The sequence below is a fragment of the Bos grunniens genome, chromosome 8, assembly GCF_055505025.1.
Source record: "Bos grunniens cultivar Pamir isolate PY7600 chromosome 8, Bosgru_T2T1.0, whole genome shotgun sequence".
NCBI lineage: Eukaryota > Metazoa > Chordata > Mammalia > Artiodactyla > Bovidae > Bos > Bos grunniens.
Window position 1 is genome coordinate 100,742,402 of NC_141172.1, and position 25,935 is coordinate 100,768,336.

The 25,935-nt window shown below is 37.1% G+C and overlaps 1 protein-coding gene across 1 annotated transcript in view; it reads right to left on the reverse strand.

The window, feature by feature from the left end:
* Nucleotides 1-25,935, reverse strand: part of SHOC1 (shortage in chiasmata 1) — an 85,993-nt gene that overhangs the window by 50,741 nt on the left and 9,317 nt on the right. Inside the window, exons 4-13 of the mRNA XM_086414132.1 lie at nt 24,427-24,514; nt 16,889-17,090; nt 14,615-14,705; nt 12,755-12,956; nt 12,458-12,554; nt 11,361-11,511; nt 9,279-9,381; nt 7,050-7,166; nt 2,443-2,537; nt 1,572-1,808 (exon numbers count right to left, since the gene is read on the reverse strand). Of these exons, the coding sequence (XP_086270258.1) occupies nt 1,572-1,808; nt 2,443-2,537; nt 7,050-7,166; nt 9,279-9,381; nt 11,361-11,511; nt 12,458-12,554; nt 12,755-12,956; nt 14,615-14,705; nt 16,889-17,090; nt 24,427-24,514 (1,383 nt within the window). The remainder of the gene's footprint in view (nt 1-1,571; nt 1,809-2,442; nt 2,538-7,049; nt 7,167-9,278; nt 9,382-11,360; nt 11,512-12,457; nt 12,555-12,754; nt 12,957-14,614; nt 14,706-16,888; nt 17,091-24,426; nt 24,515-25,935) is intronic.

Below are 25,935 nucleotides of genomic sequence, written 5' to 3' on the forward strand. Positions count from 1 at the left end.
GCCCATCAGTAGGCTAACATCAGCTCTGGGACACTTTGGGCTCCTAAGCCAGCCACCTGAGGGTATAAAACCCACCCACTATTTGGCTAATCCCAGCCTCAAAACCCTCCAGCTAGCCCTGTCAAAAACCAGTTCCACTTACCAGCAGGCTGACACTAGATCCAGGACTCCTAGCTTTGCAACCAGCCATTCTGGGACCTGGTTCCACCCCTGAGTAAGTCAACAGTAATCCTGGGGTCCCCAGCTCCACAGCCAGCCACTTTGTGACCCAGCCCCACCCACTAGTGGCCAGTGGCCTCCACACAAGAACAGGGTTTGGCAACCAACTAGACAAGGGATCAGCCACACCTATCAGACCACTCACATTAGTCAACCTGCCACAACAGAAGTGCCTACACAGCCCACATAGGGCTGTGCATAGTAGCTCTAGTGCATATAGCTAGCGCATACAGCTCTAGTGACCAGAAGGGAGTGCACTGCCGGGACATATACAACTGCTCCAAAAGACCACTTTTCCAAAACTAGGAAACATAACCAACCTACCCCACACATAGAAATAAAAACTGTGAAATAGGCAAAATGAAGAGACAGAAGGATATATTCCCAATGAAGGGACAAGATAAAACCCCAGAAAGAACTAAATGAAGATAAGCAATCTACTCAATAAAGAGTTCAAGATATTGATCATAAATATGCTCAAGGAATTTGGAGGAACATAGACATAAAGTTCCTAAATAAAATATTAGAAAAAGTTCCTGAATAAAATCTTTAAAAAAATCCACAGATATAAAATTCTAAATAAAATACTTAAATTGTATCAAGTTTAAAAATGCCTAATGACTAAACCTTTTGGTATCAAAGGATAATTTCTATTGTTGAAAAGAGATTACTAGACACTGCTACTGCTAAGTCACTTCAGTCATGTCCGACTCTGTGCAACCCCATAGACGGCAGCCTACCAGGCTCCCCGTCCCTGGGATTCTCCAGGCAAGAACATTGGAGTGGGTTGCCATTTCCTTCTCCAATTCCTGAAAGTGAAAATTGAAAGGGAAGTAGCTCAGTCGTGTCCGACTCTTAGCAACCCCATCCATGGACTGCAGCCTACCAGGCTCCTCCATCCATGGGATTTTCCAGGCAAGAGTACTGGAGTGGGGTGCCATTGCCTTCTCTAATTACTAGACATTACTGAACACTTAAAACTCAGCTGTCAGGTCAAAAAATAATGGTGCTGGTTTACACCTAGGCTGATGTAAACAGAAAATGAACTAGAAATTATCATTTGTAAAAGGAAATAAGGTCTCTTTAACTGAGAATGTCTAGAGATTTAAAGCTGAGACTACAGAATTTTAGAACAGCAAGAGACTTAAGGATTAGTTTGTCAAACTTCCTCATTTTTTCAAGGAAGAAAATGGGGCTTAGTGAAGGTCAAAGTTATAAATTCTGGCAGAGCCAAAGTTATATTAAATGCTGGAATTTAGTTGTATTTTCCCAATTACCTCCTGGAAAGCCAATATCTAACATTTTCTCATCATGAAAATATTTACAGAAGTGATATTTACTATTATACTTACGTTCTAATTGAGGCACATTTGTAGGTAAAAATGTCTCCAATTTAGTATCATCAGAAGATAAATTATTATGACACAAATATGTACTTAGAGGTTCCAAAGTTTCTGTCAGATTTAGTCTTGCTTCTTTCCACCATTCTGCATTTACAGGATTAACCACAAGTTTTTCTTCTTCAACAGAAAATATCTTTTTCAAATCTGTAAGTGAATATTGATTGTTGGGCTCTTCAATTCTTGGCACTTAAAAAATCAAAACAAACCAAACAACAAATATGAGAATCCACAGGGCAAAAAAAATGAAAAGAAAAAAAATAGAGCCACACTAGAAATCTCTTATAAAGTAGATTTTTACAAATTAGAATAAAAATAAAACAAATGTATCTACTATTTAATTTTCAAGATGCTAATATTTGTAAAAGTCTAAAATATTATAGCAACAAAAGTCACATAAAGGTTTATTTCAATCTATGGAAATATCATGAAGTTAAAATGATTCTACTATTTAGCAGGAAATAAGACTTTATTTTGTTTGACCATTTTAGTAATTACTAAATTAGTACATTCAATGATATTTTGAAGAATTAATGTAAGATTTATTAAATCAGAAATTTTCTCATTATAATGAGCCAAAATAAGAAGATATGTTTTATCAGATTTTACAATAATTATCATTTTAGATACTGTGGCACAGAGCTTTCCATTACTTTTTAGCTTAAGTAAGGAAAGAGATGGAGAAGGAAATGGCAACCCACTCCAGTGTTCTTGCCTGGAGAATCCCATGGACAGAGCACCACGTCCAACAACAACAATACATTTCTACTGATTGTACCTTTTTATCTACACTTTTTATTTAGCATTCAAAATCAATTTTTACCTCTGATCAAAAATGAGTTCAGAGAGCTTCGGCAGCTTTCTGATTGCCATAGCATATGGTATTTGTTAGCTGATTCTTCAGCAGTAAGCAAATTACTGAAAAAGAAGAATTAAAGTTTAATATTAGATAATATATATAATACAATATAACAGTGGACCCAAGTCCATTCTAAATAGAATTTCTGGAGCTTCTACTGGCTGAGGATCAGAACTATAAAAAATTTCAGTCTCCTCTACCTTTTCAGGAAGTAAAAGATCCTGAAGTTTAGTTCAGGTCCTTCAGTTTTGTGGGTAAGTTAGTGATGTGTTTTTGGTATTTAAGAGAGAAGAAAGTATGTATGACAAGCAGTGTAAATCAGTAAATACAGCTCATTAGTAGGTATGAGGTCAAAAATTAGTACGTAGCAGGAACAATGGACTGGTTCAAAATTGGGAAAGGAGTACGTCAAGGCTGTATATTGTCACCCTTCTTATTTAACTTATATGAAGAGTACATCACGCAAAATACCTGGATGAAGCACAGGCTGGATGAAGCACAAGCTGGAATCAAGACTGCCAGGAGAAATATCAATGACCTCAGATATGCAGATGACACCACCCTTATGGCAGAAACTGAAGAGGAACTAAAGAGCTTCTTGTGAAGGTGAAAGCACAGAGTTGAAAAGCTGGCTTAAAATTCAACATTCAAAAATGAAGATCATGGCATCCAGTCCCATCACTTCATGGCAAATAGATGGGGAAACAATGAAAACAGTGACAGACTTTATTTTCTTGGGCTCCAAAATCACTGTTCACAGTGACTGCAGCTATGAAATTAAAAGACACTTGCTTGCTCCTTGGAAGAAGAGCTAGGACAAACCTAGACAGTGTATTAAAAAGCAGAGCAAAAAGTAAAATTTAAAAAAGCAAAAAACTGCTGACAAAGGTCCATCTGGTCAAAGTTATAGTTTTTCCCGTAGTCATGTACAGATGTGAGAGTTGGACCATAAAGAAGGCTGAGCACTGAAGAATTGATGCTTTTGAACTGTGATGCTGGAGATGACTCTTGAGAGTCTCTTAGATTGCAAGGAGATCAAATTAGCCACCAGGGAAGCCCAAAGATCAGTCCTGAATATTCATTGCAAGGACTGATGCTGAAGCTGAAGCTCCAATACTCTAGCCACCTGATGCAAAGAGCTGACTCATTGGAAAAGACCCTGATGCTGGGAAAGATTAAGTCAGGAGGAGAAGGGGTAACAGAGGACAAGATGGTTGGATGGCATCACCAACTCAATGGACATGAGTTTGAGCAAACTCTGGAAGATGACGAAGGACAGGGAAGCCTGGCATGCTACAGTCTAGAGATATTTTCTTTGGTCACATATAAAAATATATTCACAAGTCAGCAATTAGTTAGTATAGAAATAAAAGGGTCGCAAAGAGTCAGGCACAACTAAACGACTGAATAAGAACAACAACAGGGAAGAGACCATTAATTCACAAACCCTTTAATCTATGCCCCAAACCTCCCACACCCTCCTAAGTGAAAAGTGATTGTATTCTGTTTCTCTGTTCATATTGTGACCCCATGGACTGTAGCCCATTAGGCTCCTTTGTCCATGGGATTTCCCAGGCAAGAATACTGGAGCAGGTTGCCATTTCCTTCTCCAGGGGATCTTCATGACCCAGGGATTGAACCCAGGTCTCCTGTGTTGCAAGCAGATTCTTTACCATCTGAGCCACCAGGGAAACCCCATAAAACATACATGAAGATGCTAACTGTAAGCACTGCTGGTTCAATTGACAATTCTGGGTAGTAGCAGACAACTAGATCTTTTGTCTAAATCACCCAATTTACTCACATAACCCAAAAATCTTGCATGTGGTGGTAATATTTGAAAAGCTAGACAGTTCTTAAACCTTGCCAAGGTCTCTTTGACAACCTGATACCTCAGATTGTAGGTGATTATCTTAAACTAAAAGGAAGGATAAATATTTAGGCAAACCAAGTCCAGTAGAAGATCACAATATAGACAAATGACCTCCTTCTTAATCGAACTTTCTGAAGATATGTCTGAATTTGATATTTTCTTTGGTCATATATAAAAATATATTCACAATTCAGCAATCAGTTAATGTAGAAAAAAGGCTTCACACCACACAGATATTTTTTTAGCACCATAAAATCTAGCATAGAGTTTTACATGTAGTAGGAACTAAAAATATTTGTTAACTGGTTATATCATTCCCTGGTGGCTCAGACGGTAAAGTGTCTGTCTACAATGTGGGAGACCCGGGTTCAATCCCTGGTTTGGGAAGATCTCCTGGAGAAGGAAATGGCAACCCGCTCCAGTATTCTTGCCTGGAAAATCCCATGGATGGAGGAGCCTGGTAGGCTACAGTCCACGGGGTCACAAAGAGTCGGACACGACTGAGTGACTTCACTTTATATCTCTAGCCAAAATGTTGTGTTTTGAAACAAAAGTAATTAGGGCCATAAAAGCAAGTTAAAAGTACAATAATATTACATATTATTTTTCCTTTCTGTTTTTTAAAAATTATTTGTTCTCTTTGTTTTCCGTTTCACAGTTGATGTATAAGTTTATTTTTAAATAGGGATTTTTAAGTTTTTATGTTCATGAACCAATGGAAACGATTTCCAGTGATGAGACAGTTTCTTAAAGTTGTTTCAAAAGGCCCTAAAACCTTTGGCTAGTTGGAAAGTCTTTTTGTTCTAACTGGCAAATCATAAATACAGATAAGACTTAATTTCATAAATTCTCATTAGATGTTTGAATTATAACAATAAGTTATAATAAGTATAAAACATGTGTGATTAAAATGAGTTTACCACAGTTTAAATAAATACTTTCAATATGAGAAATTCAAGATTATATTAATTCCAGCTAGTCTTTGTTTCTAATTGAGAATCTGCCTTAACAGATGCAAACCAGTCAATCCTAAAGGATATCAACCCTGAATATTCAATGGAAGGACTGATGCTTAAGCTCCAATACTTTGGCCACCTGATGTGAAGAGCTGACTCACTGAAAAAGACCCTGATGCTGGGAAAGATTGAGGGCAGGGGGACAGAGGATGAGATGGTTGGATGGCATTACTGACTCAATGGACATGAGTTTGAGCAAACTGTGGGAGATAGTGAAGGACAGGGAAGACTGGTAAGCTAAAGTTCATAGGGTTGCAAAAAATTGGACATGACTTAGAGTTAACAACAACAAGAAGGGTATATGGAGTAAGTAAAAGAGTAAAAGAACACGCACACAAAAAGAAATACAGGCCCTGCAAATAAAAGATAAAAAATCTTGCACCTTAACAAAGGGATTAAAATATTTAAACAAATTTCCGTACTTGTCCAATGTTATTTTGTTAGAGCTTATATCTGATATGGACAGTTCTAGTTCATGGTAGAGTTCTGCATAGCTCTAAAACAAATTTACTCCTCCTAAAGGAAATCCCTCTTTGCCAGAAGATGAAGATAATTGGTGCCCTCAGCGTCAGCTTTCTTTATTTTATGCTGTGACATTCTACTGAAACCATTAGTAGAAGCCTGAGCAGCTAGTGATGAGATGCTCCAGTTGCTTCCAGTAATCCAATAGCATTCTCTTCTGGCAGATTAGCCAATCACAACTAAGAACTCAGAGTATGTACTATTATTACCCCAATATTATAGATACGGAAGCTGAGGCACAGGGCAATTAAGATCACAGAGCTAGTAAATGACAGAGCCAGACAATCTGGCTGTACTTCAGGGCTATTAACTACTCACTATGAGCTGAATTGTGTCTCTGTTCAAATTCATATGTTGAAGCCCTAACACTCAGTACCTTAGAATGACTATATTTGGAGGTAAGGCCTTTAAAGAGGTAATTAAGTTAAATGGGGCAATTAGGGTGGGTCCTAATCCAGTATAACTGGTGTCCTTTTAAGAAGAAGAGATCAGGACATAGACATGCATGGAGGAAAGACCACATGAAGACAGAGGGAGAAGACAGCTTTCTACAAGCCAAAGAGAGAGGCCTCAGGAAGAATCCAACCCTGGTGACATCCAGATCTCAGATTTCTAGCCTCTTCTAGACTATGAAGAAATAAATTTCTATTGTTTAAGTCACTCAGTCTATGATATTTGTATACTACTACACTGTATAGTATACTCATTACCATATTCATGGTAATGAGGGCCAGTAGAGGCAGTGTCATTGGTAAGCATCCACTGGCAATTTTCTAAGCAGATGGTTTAAGTTTAAAATGAAAATTTTTGAGTTGTTTATATTTGATGGTGATATATTCACATTCAAAATACTAAAAGTATAAAACAGCCTAGCTCTATCACTTAGTAGCTCCTATAAATTGCATTTACCCAGTTCCTTTCTGGGCTCAACCAACATTAGTTGATTTTCACGTGTCCTTCTAGAGATATTCTGTGCATATAAAAACAGTTATGTACATATATGTTCATATATTCCCATCAGTTTCTTATTATAAACACCATTTAATCTCCTACATTTTTTTCACAGAAATATCTTGGAAACTGACTTTATATGGAGAGATTTAATTAAAGATTGCTTCTTTTGAATTGCAATCTGAGTTCTAGATATAATCTTTACTTACATTTTACAAACAGGAGAAGATGGAAATGTCTGAAGTTCTGCACATAATGAATTCACCGAAGAATGGTGGTTTGTTGGGTCTAGACGAGTTAATGGCATTTCTAACTCTTCTGGAATATATAAAAATCAATCAAAATCATGTTATATAAACATTGAATAAATATGTATAATTCGTGACTTTTGTAAGCAACTATTATGTTCAATCATTCTGTTATAACAAAAATTTTCAATCGAAATAAATTTGGGTTATTTGAAATACAAAATAACAGTTTTAAATTTCCATCTATATAAAGGACTACACATATATCACATGGTATCTCAACTATGATAATGGTGATTTTTAAAAAAATACAATGATAACTGAACTTTATTAAATTTACCATTTAAGATAAATTCTAAGACTTTATGTGTAATAATGTTTTAAATTCTGACAACTAATACTGTCAGGACTTAGGACACAGTGCTATTTTTATCTCTGTACTAAATACTGGTGATGTTAAGCAAACAGTATTAATAGAGAGTAATTCTTCACCTTAAAATGTCTGGAGACTAGGTGGGCTAGCACAAAATTATATTTTTATAGAGTGGGTTTGAAAAAATAATGATCATTTATGATACAAAGCCAATGTGTTTCTATCACTCTCATAAATAAAACAGCATACTTCCAAATAGATGATTAATTTGATCCAGATAAAAATGTAACTAACAGTATTGTCAGCACAGTTCGAAAGCAACATAGTCTGGCATTACAGTGGAATAAAAGATGATTCTGACCTTCCAAATTTGGTAAGATAGTAATATTAACAATAATGATAGGATTGCTTTGGGTATTAAAAAGTTAAATTTATAAAACTGTAATAACGGTCAGCAAGATTGTTAATATTGAGGTAAAATTTTATTCAGTTCAGTTCAGTTCAGTCGCTCAGTCATGTCCGATTCTTTGCAACTCCATGAACTGCAGCATGCCAGGCCTCCTTGTCCATCACCATCTCCCAGAGTTCACTCAAACTCACGTCCATCGAGTCGGTGATGCCATCCAGCCATCTCATCCTCTGTCATCCCCTTCTCCTCCTGCCCCCAATCCCTCCCAGCATCAGAGTCTTTTCCAATGAGTCAACTCTTCCCATGAGGTGGCCAAAGTACTGGAGTTTCAGCTTTAGCATCATTCCTTCCAAAGAACACCCAGGGCTGATCTCCTTTAGAATGGACTGGTTGGATCTCCTTGCAGTCCAAGGGACTCTCAAGAGTCTTCTCCAACACCACAGTTCAAAAGCATCAATTCTTCAGTGCTCAGCTTTCTTTATAGTCCAACTCTCACATCCATACATGACCACTGGAAAAACCATAGCCTTGACTAGATGGACCTTTGTTGACAAAGTAATGTCTCTGCTTTTCAATATGCTATCTAGGTTGGTCATAACTTTTCTTCCAAGGAGTAAGTGTCTTTTAATTTCATGGCTGCAGTCACCATCTGCAGTGATTCTGGAGCCCAGAAAAATAAAGTCTGACACTGTTTCCACTCTTTTCCCATCTATTTCCCATGAAGTGATGGGACCAGATGCCATGGTCTTTGTTTTCTGAATGTTGAGCTTTAAGCCAACTTTTTCACTCTCCTCTTTCACTTTCATCAAGAGGCTTTTGAGTTCCTCTTCACTTTCTGCCATAAGGGTGGTGTCATCTGCATATCTGAGGTTATTGATATTTCTCCCGGCAGTCTTGATTCCAGCTTGTGTTTCTTCCAGCCCATCGTTTCTCATGATGTACTCTGCATATAAGTTAAATAAGCAGGGTGACAATATACAGCCTTGACGTACTCCTTTTCCTATTTGGAACCAGTCTGTTGTTCCATGTCCAGTTCTAACTGTTGCTTCCTGACCTGCATATAGGTTTCTTAAGAGGCAGGTCAGGTGGTCTGGTATTCCCATCTCTTTCAGAATTTTATTACTGAACTATAAAATTATAAGATTTCTGCTTTTAATATTAATGCTATTTCCTTCACTCCTCTTCTTCAATCTTTGTAACTCCCCTCTATATATTATTCAATTTTGATGCTAGAAGGATGTTAATGATAGGAACAAATGTAAGGGATAGATAAAAGAACTTGGTTTGCAATAATCAAGTTTTAAACATGAAAACTGTCTTTTAGTAGACTTTATAAGTGAATGTATTATACTTTTACATCATATATAGATATCCCCTGATAAACTCAGTGGTTTATTCAAAATTTCTACCTGGTTGCCTGTACTCTGTTTCATATTGATTTTGAATGGCCATAATTTCTATGGAGCTGCATTTTATATCCTCAAGGTCAACTCCATGCTTGATAGTAAGATCTGAAAAGACAAAAAAAAGGAAGTCTATTATCAGCAAAAGTACTATGATATTCAGTCAGTTTAGTCGCTCATTCGTGTCAACTCTTTGGGACCCCATGAATCGCAGCACGCCGGGCCTCCCTGTCCATCACCAACTCCCGGAGTTCACCCAGACTCACGTCCATCGAGTCAGTGATGCCATCCAGCCATCTCATCCTCTGTCTTCCCCTTCTCCTCCTGCCTCCAATCCCTCCCAGCATCAGAGTCTTTTCCAATGAGTCAACTCTTCGCATGAGGTGGCCAAAGTACTGGAGTTTCAGCTTTAGCATCATTCCTTCCAGTTTTCTGTAATCTTGTTCATTCCTTAGTGAACTGTTCATTCCTCAGTTCATTCCTCAATGACTCCTCTGAGGAGTCATTTAGTCACCATTAGAGCTAAGTAAGAAGGCAATGGTACCCTACTCCAGTACTCTTGCCTGGAAAATCCCATGGACGGAGGAGCCTGGTAGGCTGCAGTTCATGGGGTCACTAAGAGTCGGACACGACTGAGCGACTTCACTTTCACTCTTCACTTTCATGCATTGGAGAAGGAAATGGCAACCCACTCCAGTGTTCTTGCCTGGAGAATCCCAGGGATGGGGGAGCCTGGTGGGCTGCCATCTCTGGGGTCGCACAGAGTCGCACACGACTGAAGCGACTTAGCAGCAGCAGCAGCAGCAGCAGCAGAGCCAAGTAAGAAGCTTCCCTAGTGGCTCAGTTGGTAAAGAATCTGCCTGCAATGCAGGAAACTGCCTGCAATACAGGATACTGGGTTTGATCCCTGGATTGGGAAGTCTCCCTGAAGAAGGAAGCGGCAACCCACACTCCACTATTCTTGCCTCGAAAACCCCATGGACAGTGGAACCTGGCAGACTACAGTCCATAGGGTTGCAAAGAGCCAGACACAACTGAACGACTAAACTATCACCATCAGGGCCAAGTAAAGGCTGAGAGTGTAACACCACAGTCATTCAATAAAGTCACTTGTGCTTTCCATTAGCATTCATAGATTTGTATCCTTCTAAAAAGCCCATGGGCTACCTGTGGTTTTGAGCTTTGCTAGATGTTCAAGTTCTAGTATAAATTTGATCCATTTACTCAGGTTGCCTTTTCGTAACCTTGCTTGACTTACACGCTGAGCAGTAATCCCCTTGATTTAGTCTTGTCTGCAAGAATGCTTTCAAGTATGTTGATGGCAAGCATCCCTATTTTCAATGGAATCACAAATCCCCCTTCACTCTTTCCTAGTATTATATATCTTTGATTATTTCAATTGGAATTTATAAGAGGAGCATTAAATATGTGGGCTCAAATTATATTAGAAGACTTCAACAATATTTACTATGTTTAACTAGGAAGAAACCATCTAAATTCCAGGTTATGACTCTCCCAGTCATCTGATCCATGAATCATAACCTTACTGTGAGTCTCTAAAGTCAGCATACAAGTTGTTAACATTTTGTCACTGTTAAATAACTCAAAAAATTAATATAGCCATATGTGCTTTAGCTCTATTTGTATAATTACCTTGAAATAGATTAATTTGAGACATTTTAAGCGTGTAAGTATACAAAGAGAAGACAATGAGAAAAGAGTTTTATCAATAATAATTTTGAGATTTTTTGTTGTCTAAACTTACAGGAAACTTTTTAAAAATCTGAAGGTTCAGAAAAGGTTTAATGAACAAGAACTTTTGTAACAAACATTATTAAGAAGTTCTAACAAGTAATAGATTTTTGGGAGGCCTTTTGAAATTATATTTTAATTTTGACATAATTATAGATTCATGTGGAATTATAAAAATAATATACAGAGATTTCATGTAAAAGGGTAACATCTTGCAAAACTTTGTACAACATCACAATCAGTATACTAACACTGAAGTTGGACATAGAACATCTCTATCACCATGATTCCAAATGTTGCCCTTTTATATTCAAACACACCCATTTAATTCTCACCTGTTTTGGAAAGGTTTTCATTTTCATCTGCATAATTTATTATTTCTGGCATTAAGTTTAATGACTCTTTCAGTTCTGAGAGTGATGGAATATCAACTTCTTGTTTGTGGCTTATAGGTACTAACAATTCACATTCAAGCAAAGTTGATGACTAAAATAATATATAGGTAAGACAAGTTTTTAGTGAGACTTTCCAAATAAATATTTCTGAGTTCACAAAAAGATACATTTGCTTAATTGGTGTAATTTAAAAACTAAATCCACACTCAAAAATTTTAATGCTCAGCAGACATTTTATTTTAAAAGGAAGTCTAGCAGCCAAAAAAAATATATTACAAGCAATTTTCTGTCTGAATAAAATCCTTCATGGCCACTGTTTACATTAGTGATGCACAATATCCCTAGATACAGAAATATTTTCTTTTGTGTTAATAACATTTCAAAATTCTAAGTTAAAGCAATCACTGCAGCAAATGAGAGTTGGTGAATGGAGTAAAAAGAGTAGGTGAAATGGAATGGATTTTTACTGCATTTCATAGAGTTTATTTCTCTCTCATTCCAACAGAACTGGATTCTTCAACACATGAGACTATATATGCATAGCTCTCAGAATTAACAGGGGAAGAAGAAGGAGACTGGAGAAAAGGAGCTAACAGGTGAATTAATATTTTTACCATGTGTGTTAAAGTTTTTGTTTGTAAAAAATAGAAACCTTTAAATGCCTTAAAACCAATGTACATATAACCTCTTAGTGTCCTATACCAGGTATATTGATTAAAATTATTGGGAGAGGTTTTAAAATTCCCTATACCTGGGATACACACCAGACCAATTAGATCAGAATACATCTGAATAGGACCCAGGCTTCAGAATTTTATTAAAATTTATCAAGTAATTTCAATGCATAGCTAAGGTTTAGACTGCTATCTCTGAAGTATATTTGACTCTTTAATTGATACATGTTCAACCCATTATCGAGTTTTTAACTTGACAACAGTAGATGGCCAATTGTATTACTACAACTTATAAAAGTATGATTTACTAACTTTAGTTTAAAAATTACTGAAAGCAAATACTACAGCTTCATTTAAACCTACTGTATCTTTCAGTTTCTCCTGACAAAAGTCCTCTTTATCCATGTAAAAATCTTCTTCCACCAAACATTTTACATCTCCTTGAAGAGAGAAACACTCCCTTAACAAAAAATAAAACATTAAATTAGTGTTTACTTTTTAGTAAGGTACATACCAAATGTAGTTAGTCAAAATATATAGTGATTAAAATTAGACTTGAGGTAATAATAAAATACCATGATTGATAGCATCTAGACTTGTGAACATACAAAGAATATTTTCTCCTCTTAAAAATATTTACGACACTGGGCAATTAAGTACCTGAAAAATTTAGCTTCTGTGGGGATCTGTGCTTTGAAATCCGGCAAGGGATCCTTTACTAAAAATAGTTTTAGCCTACTCAACAGAGTGTGCAAAGTTGGTAGCTGACTTTTATAGGCTGTCAAATAATTTACAAAAATTATTTCTTCATCAATGGACAAATCTGAAAATAAACAAGAAATATAACAGAATAAGAACAAATCTAAAAGTTATACAAAAGGATCTAGGTAATTACTGTAGTCAGCCATTGATACAGTTGGGGTTGACAAACACATTTTATTTATTTAGTTATTTAAAGAATGGTTGATGTACAATATTATGTAAGTTACAGGTATATAATACACTGATTCACAATTTTTAAAGGTTATACTCTACCTATAGTTTGGAGAAGGAAATGGCAACCCACTCCAGTATTCTTGCGTAGAGAATCCCGTGGACAGAGGAGCCTAGTGGGCTGCTGTCCATAGGGTGGCACAAAGTTGGACATGACTAAAGCGACTTAGCATGCGTGCATGCATTGGAGGAGGAAATGGCAACCCACTCCAGTGTTCTTGCCTGGAGAATCCCAGGGACAGAGGAGCCTGGTGGGCTGCCATCTATGGAGTCGCACAGAGTCGGACACGACTGAAGCGACTTAGCAGCAGCAGCAGCTACCTATAGTTATTATAAAATATTGGCTCTATCCCCCCCTGTTGTACAATGTATCGTTGTAGCTTATTTTATACATAATAGTCAAACATATTTTAAAGTCTTTAGTTCTTCATTGTACTGTGCAAATAAATCATGTAGCATGGGACTGGTATAGACGTAGCAGCTCAGTAAAATTTAACGTGGTTTAGTACAGGGCATGGCAACTCACTCCAGTATTCTTGCCTGGAGAATTGCATGGACAGAGAAAGCTGGTGAGCCACAGTCCATGGGGTCGCAGAGTCGGACACAACTGAGTGACTAACACTTTCACACTCAGTACACTGAGTAGGGCTTCCCTGTAGCTCAAATGGTAAAGAATCTGCCTGCAATGCAAGAGACCCAGGTTCCATCCCTGGGTTGGAAAGATCCCTTGGAGAAAGAAATGGCTACACACTCCAGTATTCTTGTCTGGAGAATCCCCTGAACAGAGGAGCCTGGTGGGCTTCAGTCCATGGTGTCACAAAGAGTCAGACATGACTCAGCAATCAATTAAGCACAGTACAGTACACTGAGTAGTAACCAAATATCCTGAAAGAGTTGTAAGGGCTCATATTTTTTTCCCCCAATAAAATTAATGTAATCAATGGAGGAAGCTATCTTGTGGTCTTATGCCTCAAACTAGTTAGTTAGCCTTAGCAAGACTGTAAAGAGATAAAAGCATTTGACTTTTGCTGATCCCAGTCTTTCTTTCTCTACATTATTTTATCTCGTAAGGTCTCCAATTCATCTCCAGAGACTCACACTAGGGAATGGAGATGGTCTAAAAAGCCTACAAATGAGAGCAACTCTGATTCTAGCACTCTAAAGTCGTTCAAACACATTTGTTATAAAATTAACTACAATGAAAGCTATATAGCAAAGTATCTACTAGAGAAGCGTGATATAGCTTACATGTTAGAAAACACGACTGCTTCGTGTTGTGTTTGAAACACAGGTTTGAAACAGGTTTCGTGTTCAAAACCTGAAACACAGGCTTCTCCTCTCCTCACTCTATCTATCATGTTTGAATCACTTTAGAATCTTAGCTAACATAGCATCAATGCTTTAGCAGTTTCTAGGCCCAGGGATGGAAGGGGGAGCAATGGTCTTTTTTTCTGGGCAGTGGCCTTTCAGTTAAGTAATTTTAAATGGTATGAGAGAAGGGTAGTATGACGTGAGGTCTCCCCTGACCAACTATTTGATACATCATTGGTACACATGTACTTAATAAATACATGGTGTAGAGTAGGCAGGCCAAGACCATGCCTTTGCCTGGTGCTAACTTAAAATACCAAAAGAGAAATTGTTATGTAAATTATCCTCCTAAGAGATTGTTTATCAGAACTTGTTAAGTTCCCGACAATCCTGTGGCTGAGAACATCCCATGATACACCAGAGAAAGTTGGTCAATCAGCACCATGTCTAAGCAAGCTTTAGCTGAGATAATTAAAGACGGTTCATTAGTACATCCATTCTTTAAATATTAATGAAGTCATATTAATTGTAAAGACTCAAAAATCATTCATTTATATCCCCATCTCCACTTCCATTTTGAAACACTGACCCTCTAGCTGTCTTTCCTTCCTAAAGGCTCATCCTAGTACTTCTGGGAGTAAGTACCATGGGGACACCTCATTAGTTTTGAGGTCTTTTTTTCCTAACCATTCTGTTTTGTTGAGCCACCTGAGGGCAGCATCACACCACAACCGATGTTCTTTTTACCTGTACAAAGGTTTTAACAGAGGTGCTACTTCCTTATATTCTTATGGCTATACGCATACCCTGGATTTCTTACCTTATTACACTAGTATACGTACCAATACAGATATGAGGAGACTGTTTTCCTCTACTGTAGAGGAGTGTTAGGTTGTCATGAGGAAACAAAATTTTGGCTAGTTAGCTATGAAAAAAAAGCAAAAAGGAGATCTACTGACAGGAGAGGATGGGGTTATTCTTGGCAGAAAACCCAATACAATGAAATGAAAACAATTGAGTTCACTAAACTGATAAAAACTATAAAATCAATGGTTTTCAAATTCATATACATACATACATATATATATATATATATATATATGAACCTAGTCAAAAATTACTGGAAAAACGTGTTCATTATGGCCACAAACATACAAATATTGAGAAATAAACACCAGAAGTGTGTCGAATGTCTATGGAAGATACCGTAAAACGTTACCGAGGATCATTACCAATAAACAGAAGCAAAAACAACAAAACTTGAAGAAAAGGCAAAATAAACCATTTTCCTGGCTAAAAAAGGTTAACTACGGTAAAATTAAAAAGTTTCAATTTCTCAAGAAGTCTGTCTTGGAATTTGGAAAACTGATTACAAAGTAAATCTGGAAGAATACAGATGTGAGAGTAGGGGGGAAAAGACTATTAATACATGTTATATTTGTATATTAAATAGTTAAAACTGTATGATATTGACACAATAATAGGCAAGTCAGTAAAACATACTAGAATATCCAGAAACAAAGTATAATTTGGATAAGGATTTGGCATATAATGTAAGTGACATTTCTAATCAATGGGGAAAGCAAAGAGGATTCCCCAAATAATATTGGGACCACTGCCAAAACATTTGGGATTTTTAAAAAATTTTACTTTTAATCATATTCTAAAATCTTAAAGGAAACTTTAAGTAAAAATATAAATAAATATTTATTTACTACAAGGAAGAATTTTCTAAGTATAAAAACAAGTATGATAGAAATCATAAAGGGAATGGTTAGGTTCAGGTTAAATATATTTGGGGTTATTAATACCATTGATATATAAAGATAAAATACAAGAATAAAAAAAGAGACAAAAAGAATCATTTCACAAAATAAAAATATGCAAATGAACACTGAATACCAATAATTTTTAAAATGCAAGTAAAAATATGATTTTTTGCCAGTCACAATTGGATAAACATTTTACAACATCAGATTTAGAATATAATTTGGATTAAATATATTTTTAAGTATTACTTACTGTAAATTCATAAAAACTGAGTGAACTTCCTGACCTAACACTGCAACTATTTTATCTCCACGTTGAATTATGGTTTCACATAAATTAGATAAGATTGAAAATCTTCAGAATAAATGGGAAAATAAAATATAACTATCACTTAATAATCTAATAATTTAATGTTATACCAGATTGTCATGTCATCAGATTGCTAAAGAGATGCTAATATCACTATAGCAATATGTTGTGAGCAACCTTTGATGAAACTTCTGAGGCTATTTTGAAGCCCAGCACACTTAACCTCCAAAAACAACTAAATTACAAAAAGGAGATTAATATGAAAGAAAATATTTTGCTAATGTGGCAAAGCTTTGAATTTCAATTTTGCAGGTGGATATCCTTAGCAAAATAAAAAAATTAAAAAATCCAGTAAAACAAAAAAAATCACTGAAATGAAAATTTATGTATTAGTAAGAAATGTTTTATAACAATGAAAATAATAAATGTTTTACCTTGTGCTTGAAGTGATGGGCGTTTTTCTAAGCAGCTGACAAGAGTAAAGAATTCATTGTATTCCTTATGGGTATACAAGCTGGCTTCCTCTACTTCGGTTTGGGAGTTTGGGTTTGAACTTGGAACAATTTCATCAAATTCACAGTTAAGCTGGGTCACCATTCCTGTAACTGTTTTTCTATGATATATTAAAATTATTGATTTTGTGTATGTCTTATTTTAAAACATCTTTATTAACAAATAATACATGTTCACTGTAGAAAGTTACCAAATTCCAACAGATATAGAGAAACATTACCCATAGATCCGTCATTCAAGAGATTAATTTAAAAAGTATGTATTTTATCAATTATTTTTGAATATTTTTAAACAAAAGTGGATTCATATACATAGTATTTTGTAACCTGTTCTTTTCTACTAAGCAATGAAGCATGAGCACATTTACATGTCAGTCAATGTACATTCACTTCATTTTTTGAGTGGATGAACAAGATCCCGTATAGTTAAACAATTTTTTCAACTAGTTCCATGTTACTGGAAATTTAAATTTGTAATAACTGTTTGCTATTATGAGCAACAATGCAAGGAACATCTCTGTGTACTTATCTGTTTTCTCAAAATGCAATTTCTAAAAATGGAAATGATGAGGTTAAAGATACATAGATTTTTAGACTTGGCCACACACGCATTGCCAAAATGTCCTTGTACTGGAGAGTCAATGTCTGCTTTTCCATGTCATTATTCAACCTTTTATATCCTGTTCTACATCCTAGGAGACTGATCTCTATGAACTAACTAAACTCCCTTGCCTAGTCTTCTGGTTGGATTTAGCCAATGGAAGCATTGGCAGGAGATCAAAGGTGGGAAAATAAATAGGTTGAAATATTATTCTTCCCTTTGGGGCCACAGTTTGGAGAGATAGTTACATTCTTCAACCAACAGTTACATCTTTAATCACACAGCATCTCTCTTGTAGCTACAGTTCTTACTGTGTTGGTTACTTCAGTCCCCTTTCTTCTTCAAGCTTAGGGTGGTAATAACTTTCAGGCATTGCGAGTCTTGGAAACTTTTTTTTTGGTTCCCTTGACCCTACCTGTACCTTGCTTGTTTCCTGACTGACCCAGATATATCCATCATTGTTTATATCATCAGGATATTTGAACTTAAAAGAGACCTTTCTACTGAATTTTCCAATAAATAAATATACTATTGGCAATTCGGGTACATATTCTAATATATATTTTTATGATATCCTAAAATACTGAGCCTTAATACACAGACTGAAAGAACCAAAATCAAGATAATTTCCATGTGGATCTTTAGAGACTTCTAAATTTAGTGCTTAGATAGCTACTTTAAAATAAATATGACTGACAGAGACAATAATTAATAGTAATCGTTGGTACTGTAGATTTTTTTTTTTTTTTAAATATAATGTTATTTATTTATTTTTGGCTGTGCTGGGTGTTTGCTGCTGCACGGGCATTTCTCTAGTTGCTGCCAGCAGGGGCTACTCTGTAGTTGTGGCGCACGGACTTCTTTTGTGGGGGCTTCTCTTGTTGCGGAGCACAGGCTCTAGGGAGTGCAAGCTTCAGCGGTTGTGGCACGCAGGCTCAGTAGTTGTGGCACAGGGGCTTAGTTGCTCCCCAGCATGCAGGATCTTCCTGGATTAGGGACTGAACCCAAGTCTTCTGCACTAGCAGGCAGAATCTTTACCATTGAGCCACCACAGAAGCCTGGTACTATAGTTTTGAGAAAACCCTGTCAATTCTCTTTCCCTCACCATAAGTGATCTTTAAAGACCAGTATTTCCATGTCTTCTTTCTCCCTCCTTGTCCAATATTATCTATTTTTTGTTCACTGGTACCTCCTCCTCTGCCTAACTTGAAGATCCTGATGTTTCCTGGGCTTTCAGTCTGCATTGTCTTTGCTTTCTTTCTATATCATTCTTTTTTGGGTAAATTCATCCACTCTTGTTCACTAATTCCTTAACTGCAAAGAAATATTTATTGAGTGTCTACAATGTGCTGCAACCATTTTAGGCATTGAGTGTGGAGAGGTGAACAAACCAGTGTCCTTGCCCTCATAAAGTTTTACATGATAATGGGATGATAGACAAATAAATAGGTAAATGACATAATGTCAGGTGGTGAAAAACTCTTATTAGTGAAATAAAATGAGATATTAGGACATCAAGTAATAGCCAGAGGGATAACATAAGGTATGTTTTAGAGAGAGTAGTTAGTGAACGGCCTTCTGAGGAGCTACAGTTACCTGAATCATGGTAAAGAGCAAGCCATACAGAGGCTCAGAGTAGAGGACCAAGTGTCATAGTCAAAGAAAAGCAGAAAGGTCAGGTTGACTGGAACTGAGTAAGGTTAGACAGGTGGGCAAGGACAAGATCATGCTGGATCTTAGAGGACTTGATAAGAACACTGGATTTTATTCTACGTGAAATGGGATACCAATGATGAAATGCATAACCCACCAATAACTGAAACATTTCATGAACTGCTGTGTGTCTTAAAAAAACAAATCACAGGCAAACTCGTATAAGAAAATAAAGGAGTAAATTCTTGTGACTTTAGTTTAGGTAAAGCCTTCTTAGATTTGACACCAAAAGTACAAATAACAAAAGAAAAATTAGATAAATTGAACTTCATCAAAATCCAAAACATTTTCTGCTTGAAAGGATACCATCAAGGGAGTGAAAAGGCAATCCACAGGAGAAAATATTAGCAAATCAAATATCTAATAAGAGACTTGGATCTGGAATACATAAGGAACTCTTAAACCTCAATAATAAAAAGGCATATAACATAATTTAAAAATGGCAAAGAACTTGAATTGTCATTTATCCAAGGAAGATATACTAACAGCCAATAATTAAAGGAAAAGAAGTTCAACATCATTAGCCATCAGGGAAATGAAAATCAAAACTACAGTGACATGCAATGAGCCATTCACTAGGATGGTTATAATTAAAAAGACAGATAACAAGTGTTGGCAGGATATAAATTGTAACCTTCGTAAAGAAAGCTGAGCGCCGAAGAATTGATGCTTTTGAACTGTGGTGTTGGAGAAGACTCTTGAGAATCCCTTGGACTGCAAGGAGATCCAACCAGTTCATCCTAAAGGAGATCAGTCCTGGGTGTTCATTGGAAGGACTAATGCTGAAGCTGAAACTCCAATACTTTGGCCACCTCATACAAAGAGTTGACTCATTGGAAAAGACCCTGATGCTGGGAGGGATTGGGGGCAGGAGGAGAAGGGGACGACAGAGGATGAGATGGCTGGATGGCATCACCGACTCGATGGACATGAGTTTGAGTGAATTCCGGGAGCTAGTGATGGACAGGGAGGCCTGGCATGCTTTGATTCATGGGGTTGCAAAGAGTCGGACATGACTGAGCGACTGAACTGAACTGAGTGGGAATATAAAATGGTACATCTGCATGGAAAAGAAGTATTTACAAAGTTACCATCAGTTCCATAAGATCTAGCAATTTAACTACTGGAGAGATAAAATCCTATATCTGCATAAAAACTTGTCCACAACTGTTTATGGGGCTTCCCTGGTGACTCAGACAGTAAAGAATCTGCTTGCAAAGCTATGGTTTTTCCAGTAGTCATGTACGGATGAGAGTTGGACCATAAAGAAGGCTGAGCGCCAAAGAAGTGATGCTTTTGAATTGTGGTGCTGGAGAAGATTTTTGAGAGCTTATTGGACAGGAAGGAGATTGTCAATCCTAAAGGAAATCAACTCTGAATATTCATTGAAAAGGCTGATGCTGAAGCTGAAGCTCCAATATTTTGGCCACCTAATGCAAAGAGCCGACTCATTGGAAAAGACCCTGATGCTGGGAAAGAGTGAGAGCAAGAGAAGGAAGCAACAGAGGATGAGATGATTGGATGGCATCACAGACTCAGTAGACATGAGTTTGAGCAAACTCTGGGAGATAGTGAAGGACAGGAAAGCCTGGCATGTTGCAGTTCACGGGGTTGCAGAGTTGGACATACTTACCAAAAAACAACAATTGTTTATAGCAGCATTACTCATAAGAGCCAAAAAGTGGAAACAAATGTCCATCGACTGATGAATGGATAAATAAAATGTGGTATATTCATACAATGGAATATTATTTGATCATAAAAAATGAAGTGCTGATACATGCTACAAAATAAAAAAGTGTTAGTCACTCAGTCATGTCTCTTTGAAACCCCATAGATTGTAGCCCTCCAGGCTCCTTTGTTCTTGGAATTCTCCAAGTAAGAATACTGAAGTGGATAGCCATTTCTTTCTCCAGGGGATCTTCCTGACCCAGGGATGAATCTTAAAAACATTATGCCAAGTAAAAGAGGCTGGTCACAAAGGATTACATATATATGTGTGATATTGTGATTTATAATAAGAGATATATGTTTGGTCTTCATATCCATTTCTTGCACAAAGCTCCTAAGGTCATTGGACTTTCTTAAGTGCTAAAGTTGACTTTTGTTATGTTAATATGGTAACTTTTGGGAAGCACGTAAGGCTGGTGATTGGTTGCCAGGAGAACCAACCATGTGATTAGAAGATTGCAACTTTCAGTTCCACTCCTCTGACCTCCAGGAAGGGGAGAGGGACTGGAAGTTGAATCAACTGCCAGTAACCAACCATGTAATCAATCCTGCCCATGTAATGAAGCCTTCGTAAAAACACAGAAGGACTGGGTTAAGAAAACGTCCAGGTTGGTGAACACATGGAGGTTCTGGGAAAGTAGGGTGATGGGAGAGAACACGCAAGTTCCATGACCTTTCCCCATATCTTGCCCTATCTGTCTCTTCCGTCTGACTGTTTCTGAATTATACCCTTCTATAGTAAACCAGTAATTCAGTAAGTAAAATATTCCTGTGAATTCTATAAGTCTAGAATTCACAGTTGCTGGAGTCTATGAATCCAGCAAGTTGATTGAACACAAAGAGGGGGTTGTTGGAATCTCTGATCTATAGCTGGTCAGTCAGAAGCACAGGTGATAACCTTGCAAATGGCCTCTGAAGTGTAGGGTGCAGGGGCAGTTTCATAGGACTAAACTCTTAACCTATGGGATCTTAATTTCCATTAGATAACAAAGCTCCTGAATTTAAAATTAAATTTCAATTTGGGAAAGCCTGCTAAACCTTCTGCTCAGTTTTGCTCTGAACCAAAAACTGTTCTAAAAAATAAAGTTCATTAAAAGTTAAATTTTACTTCATGAGACAAACTTGAAACTAATGATGGCTAACACACACACAAGGATGGTGGAAGGTCATGGCTAGTAAGGTGGTTTCACAGTTCATGAGGGACTGAGACTCCTTTTGTTCGACTCTGCCATTCCTAGACTTAGTCCTTGTCATGTATACTCCAAGGTGGTTGCTGCAGCCAACATCTGCATTCTAACATCAGGATGGAGAAAATGTGAAGGAGAAAAACACGCTGCTTTCTTCTAAGCCATTCTCCAGAAACTGCGTAAGTCCCTTTTGCTTATATGCTTTGGGAAGAGCTTAGTCATATGGCTATTTGGCTATAGGGAGGCAGAGAAATGTGGATTTTATCCTAGGTGGTGCCACAGATTCCATCTTCTTTGCCACGGGTTCTATCTTGAAGGTACTATAAAATGAATGGAGGGTCAGAAATGACAGGGCACCCATTCCTTCAGGGCCTCAAATTTCTCTCATACAAGAATCTTTTGTGTGCGCCAAAGTAGCCTGACCATTACTTATTGCACGTTCTTGCCTCTGTATCTTCAGATGTACTGTTTCCTTTGAAATGCTTTCTTTCAAGTTAGTTTCTCCTTTGTCCAACACAAGCTCAATTCCCACTTCTTTATGAAGTTGATCTCTCCTGCTTATAAATGCACAGCTCTACCAATCTAACTCATAGGGAGAAGAGAGATTTTAGAGATTATCTTGTGTCTTGTGACTCAAACTAGGTTCTTGGACCAGTAGCATCAGCACACTTAGGAGCGTATTAGACATGTAGAATCTCAGGCCCCAACACAGACCGACTGAATCAGAATCTTCATTTTTAACAGGATCCTCAGGTGATTCATATGTAAATTAAAGCTTGAGAAGCACTGACCCCTTCATCTTTATACTGAACCAGAAAGTGAGGGTCAGGGACTTCCCTAGTGGTCTAGCAGTTAAGAATCCACCTGCCAGTGCAGGCGACTTAGGTTCCATCCCTGGTCCATGAAGATTCCACGTGCTACAGAGCAACTAAGCCTATGTGCCACACTACTGAGCCAAGGCTCTAGAACCTGTGCTTTGCAAGAAGAAAAGTCACGGTAAGGAGAAGCCCATGAAACTCAACAAAGAGTGGCACCTGCTCTCAGTAACTAGAGAATGCTTACTGGTAACAAAGACCCAGTACAGCCAAAAATAAATAAAAAGTGAGGGTCAGAGAGAGAAAATGGCTCGTTGACTAGTTAGTACTTAACTTTTCAAATGAAGAGTTACAATCCACATCTTTTAATTTGTACTGCAAAGCTCTTTCCACTACACCTTTTTGCATCTTCCCTGCTCTAGAGTATAGTCCTATGATAGATACTTTGCATTGACCTTATACCTTGTGATAGACCTTTTGAGGGTCATTTTATATTATCATTTAGTTCTTAACATTGTCAATTTTTTCTGTTCATATATTATCTTCCTAATCTGATTTTAAATTCCTAGATGACAGAAATAGTATATTGGGCTTCTCTTAGTGCCTAGACACATTTAAGTTGGTCATTTGTTTCTTTCAAATGTAACTAAGGAAAACAAATTACTAAAACCCTTTGGGTCTGATCAGAACTCTTTGCATGAAGTGATGCAACAGAGTAAATTATTTACATTTGCACTAAAATCTCTATTTTGTGTCTACCTGAACAACATAGAATGGGTTAGATGTTCTTCCTCATATTATGCTCTGCGTACCTATCTCTGTCATTGTACCTCCCACATTCTATTGTATTATTTATTTATAAATTTCTTATTCTCTATTTTCTTACGTTCTTTGAGAGTAGAGACTGTATCTAATTTTTTTTATCCTGTATCCAGTACACAACATGGTATCTGATAAATATTTGACGAATGACTAGACTACTAATAAATAACATTTTGACAAAGTATGTTAGAAAATAGCCTTAAGTCTGCATTTATACTACAAGGATAAAAAGACTGATTTTAATATAAAGGATTTTCTATAGATACTTTCTACCAAAATTTCACTTACTGTTAAAAGCATAATAGCATCTTGGTTTTATTTCTGTCTCTTGCAAAACAAATGCACAGAAAACTGTTAATATGTGATAAATGAGGGAAAGGTTAAAAAAAGAGGTTGTAAATAACTTTGATTAAACTCTTCTTTGTGGTTCAGACTAGGACTTGTTTTTTGGATAAAAGAAGAAAACCTGTGAGGATACAAATGAAAGGATCTTTTCTCTTAGATAACTGAGGAACTTACTATTCATCTTCTAGATGTAAAGGGGAAATTTGGGGTTAAGGACACATACTTCTCAAGGAAATCGTCCACAGTGAGACTTGCTTTCCATTGATCCAAGACTGAGATATCTGTCTCTCCCCAAATTGAAACAGCTGAAACTAGAAAGGAGAATGGTAAACATTAGTTTCTGGAATTTTCTTTTACACAACACAGGGAAGCCAAACATTCACCTTTTACATTATGATATTATCTTTATTTGTTCACAAATGTAATTTTTTCAAAGTTATCAGCTCAGTTCAGTTGCTCTGTCATGTCTGACTTTATGTGGCCCCATGGACTGCAGCACACCAGGCCTCCCTGTCCATCATCAACTCCCAGAGCGTGCTCAAACTCAAGTCCATAGAGCTGGTGATGCCATCCAACCATCTCATCCTCTGTCATCCCCTTCTCCTCTTGCCTTCAATCTTTCCCAGCATCAGGGTCTTTTCAAATGAGTCAGTTCTTTGCATCAGGTGGCCAAAGTATTAGAGCTTCAGCTTCAGTATCAGTTCTTCCAATGAATATTCAGGACTGATTTTCTTTAGGATTGACTGGTTGGATCTCCTTGCAGTCCAAGGGACTCTCAAGAGTCTTCTCCAACACCACAGTTCAAAAGCATCAATTCTTTGGCGCTCTGCTCTCTTTATAGGCCAACTCTCTCATTCATACATGACCACGGAAAAACCATAGCTTTGACCTGATGGACGATTGTCAGCAAAGCAATGTCTCTGCTGTTTAATATGCTGTCTAGGTTTGTCTTAGCTTTCTTCCAAGGAGCAAGCATCTTTTGATTTCATGGCTGCAGTCACCATCTGCAGTGATTTTGGAGCCCAAGAAAGTAAAGTCTGTCACTATTTCCATTGTTTCCCCATCTATTTGCCATGAAATGATGGGACCAGATACCATGATCTTCCTTTTTTGAATGTTGAGTTTTAAGCCAGCTTTTTCACTCTCCTCTTTCACTTTCATCAATAAGCTCTTTAATTCTTCTTCACTTTCTGCCATAAAGATAGTGTCATCTGCATATCTGAGGTTATTGATATTTCTCCCAGCAATCTTGATTCCAGCTTGTGCTTCATTCAACCCAGCATTTCACATAATGTACTTTGCATATAAGTTAAATAAACAGGATGACAATATACAGCCTTGACAGACTCATTTCCCAATATGGAACCAGTCTGTTGTTGCATGTCCAGTTCTAATTGTTGCTTCTTCACCTGCATACAGATTTCTCAGAAGGCAGGTAAAGTGGTCTGTTATTCCCTTCTCTTTAAGAATTTTCCACAGTTTGTTGTGATCCACACAGTCAAAGGCTTTGGCATAGTCAATAAAGCAGAAGTAGATGTTTTTCTGAAACTCTCTTGCTTTTGCAATGATCCAACGAATGTTTGCAATTTGATCCCTGGTTCCTCTGCCCTTTCTACATCCAGCTTGAACATCTGGAAGTTCATGGTTCACATATTGCTAAAGCCTGGCTTGGAGAATTTTGAACAATTACTTTGCTAGAGTGTGAGATGAATGCAATTGTGTGGTAGTTGGA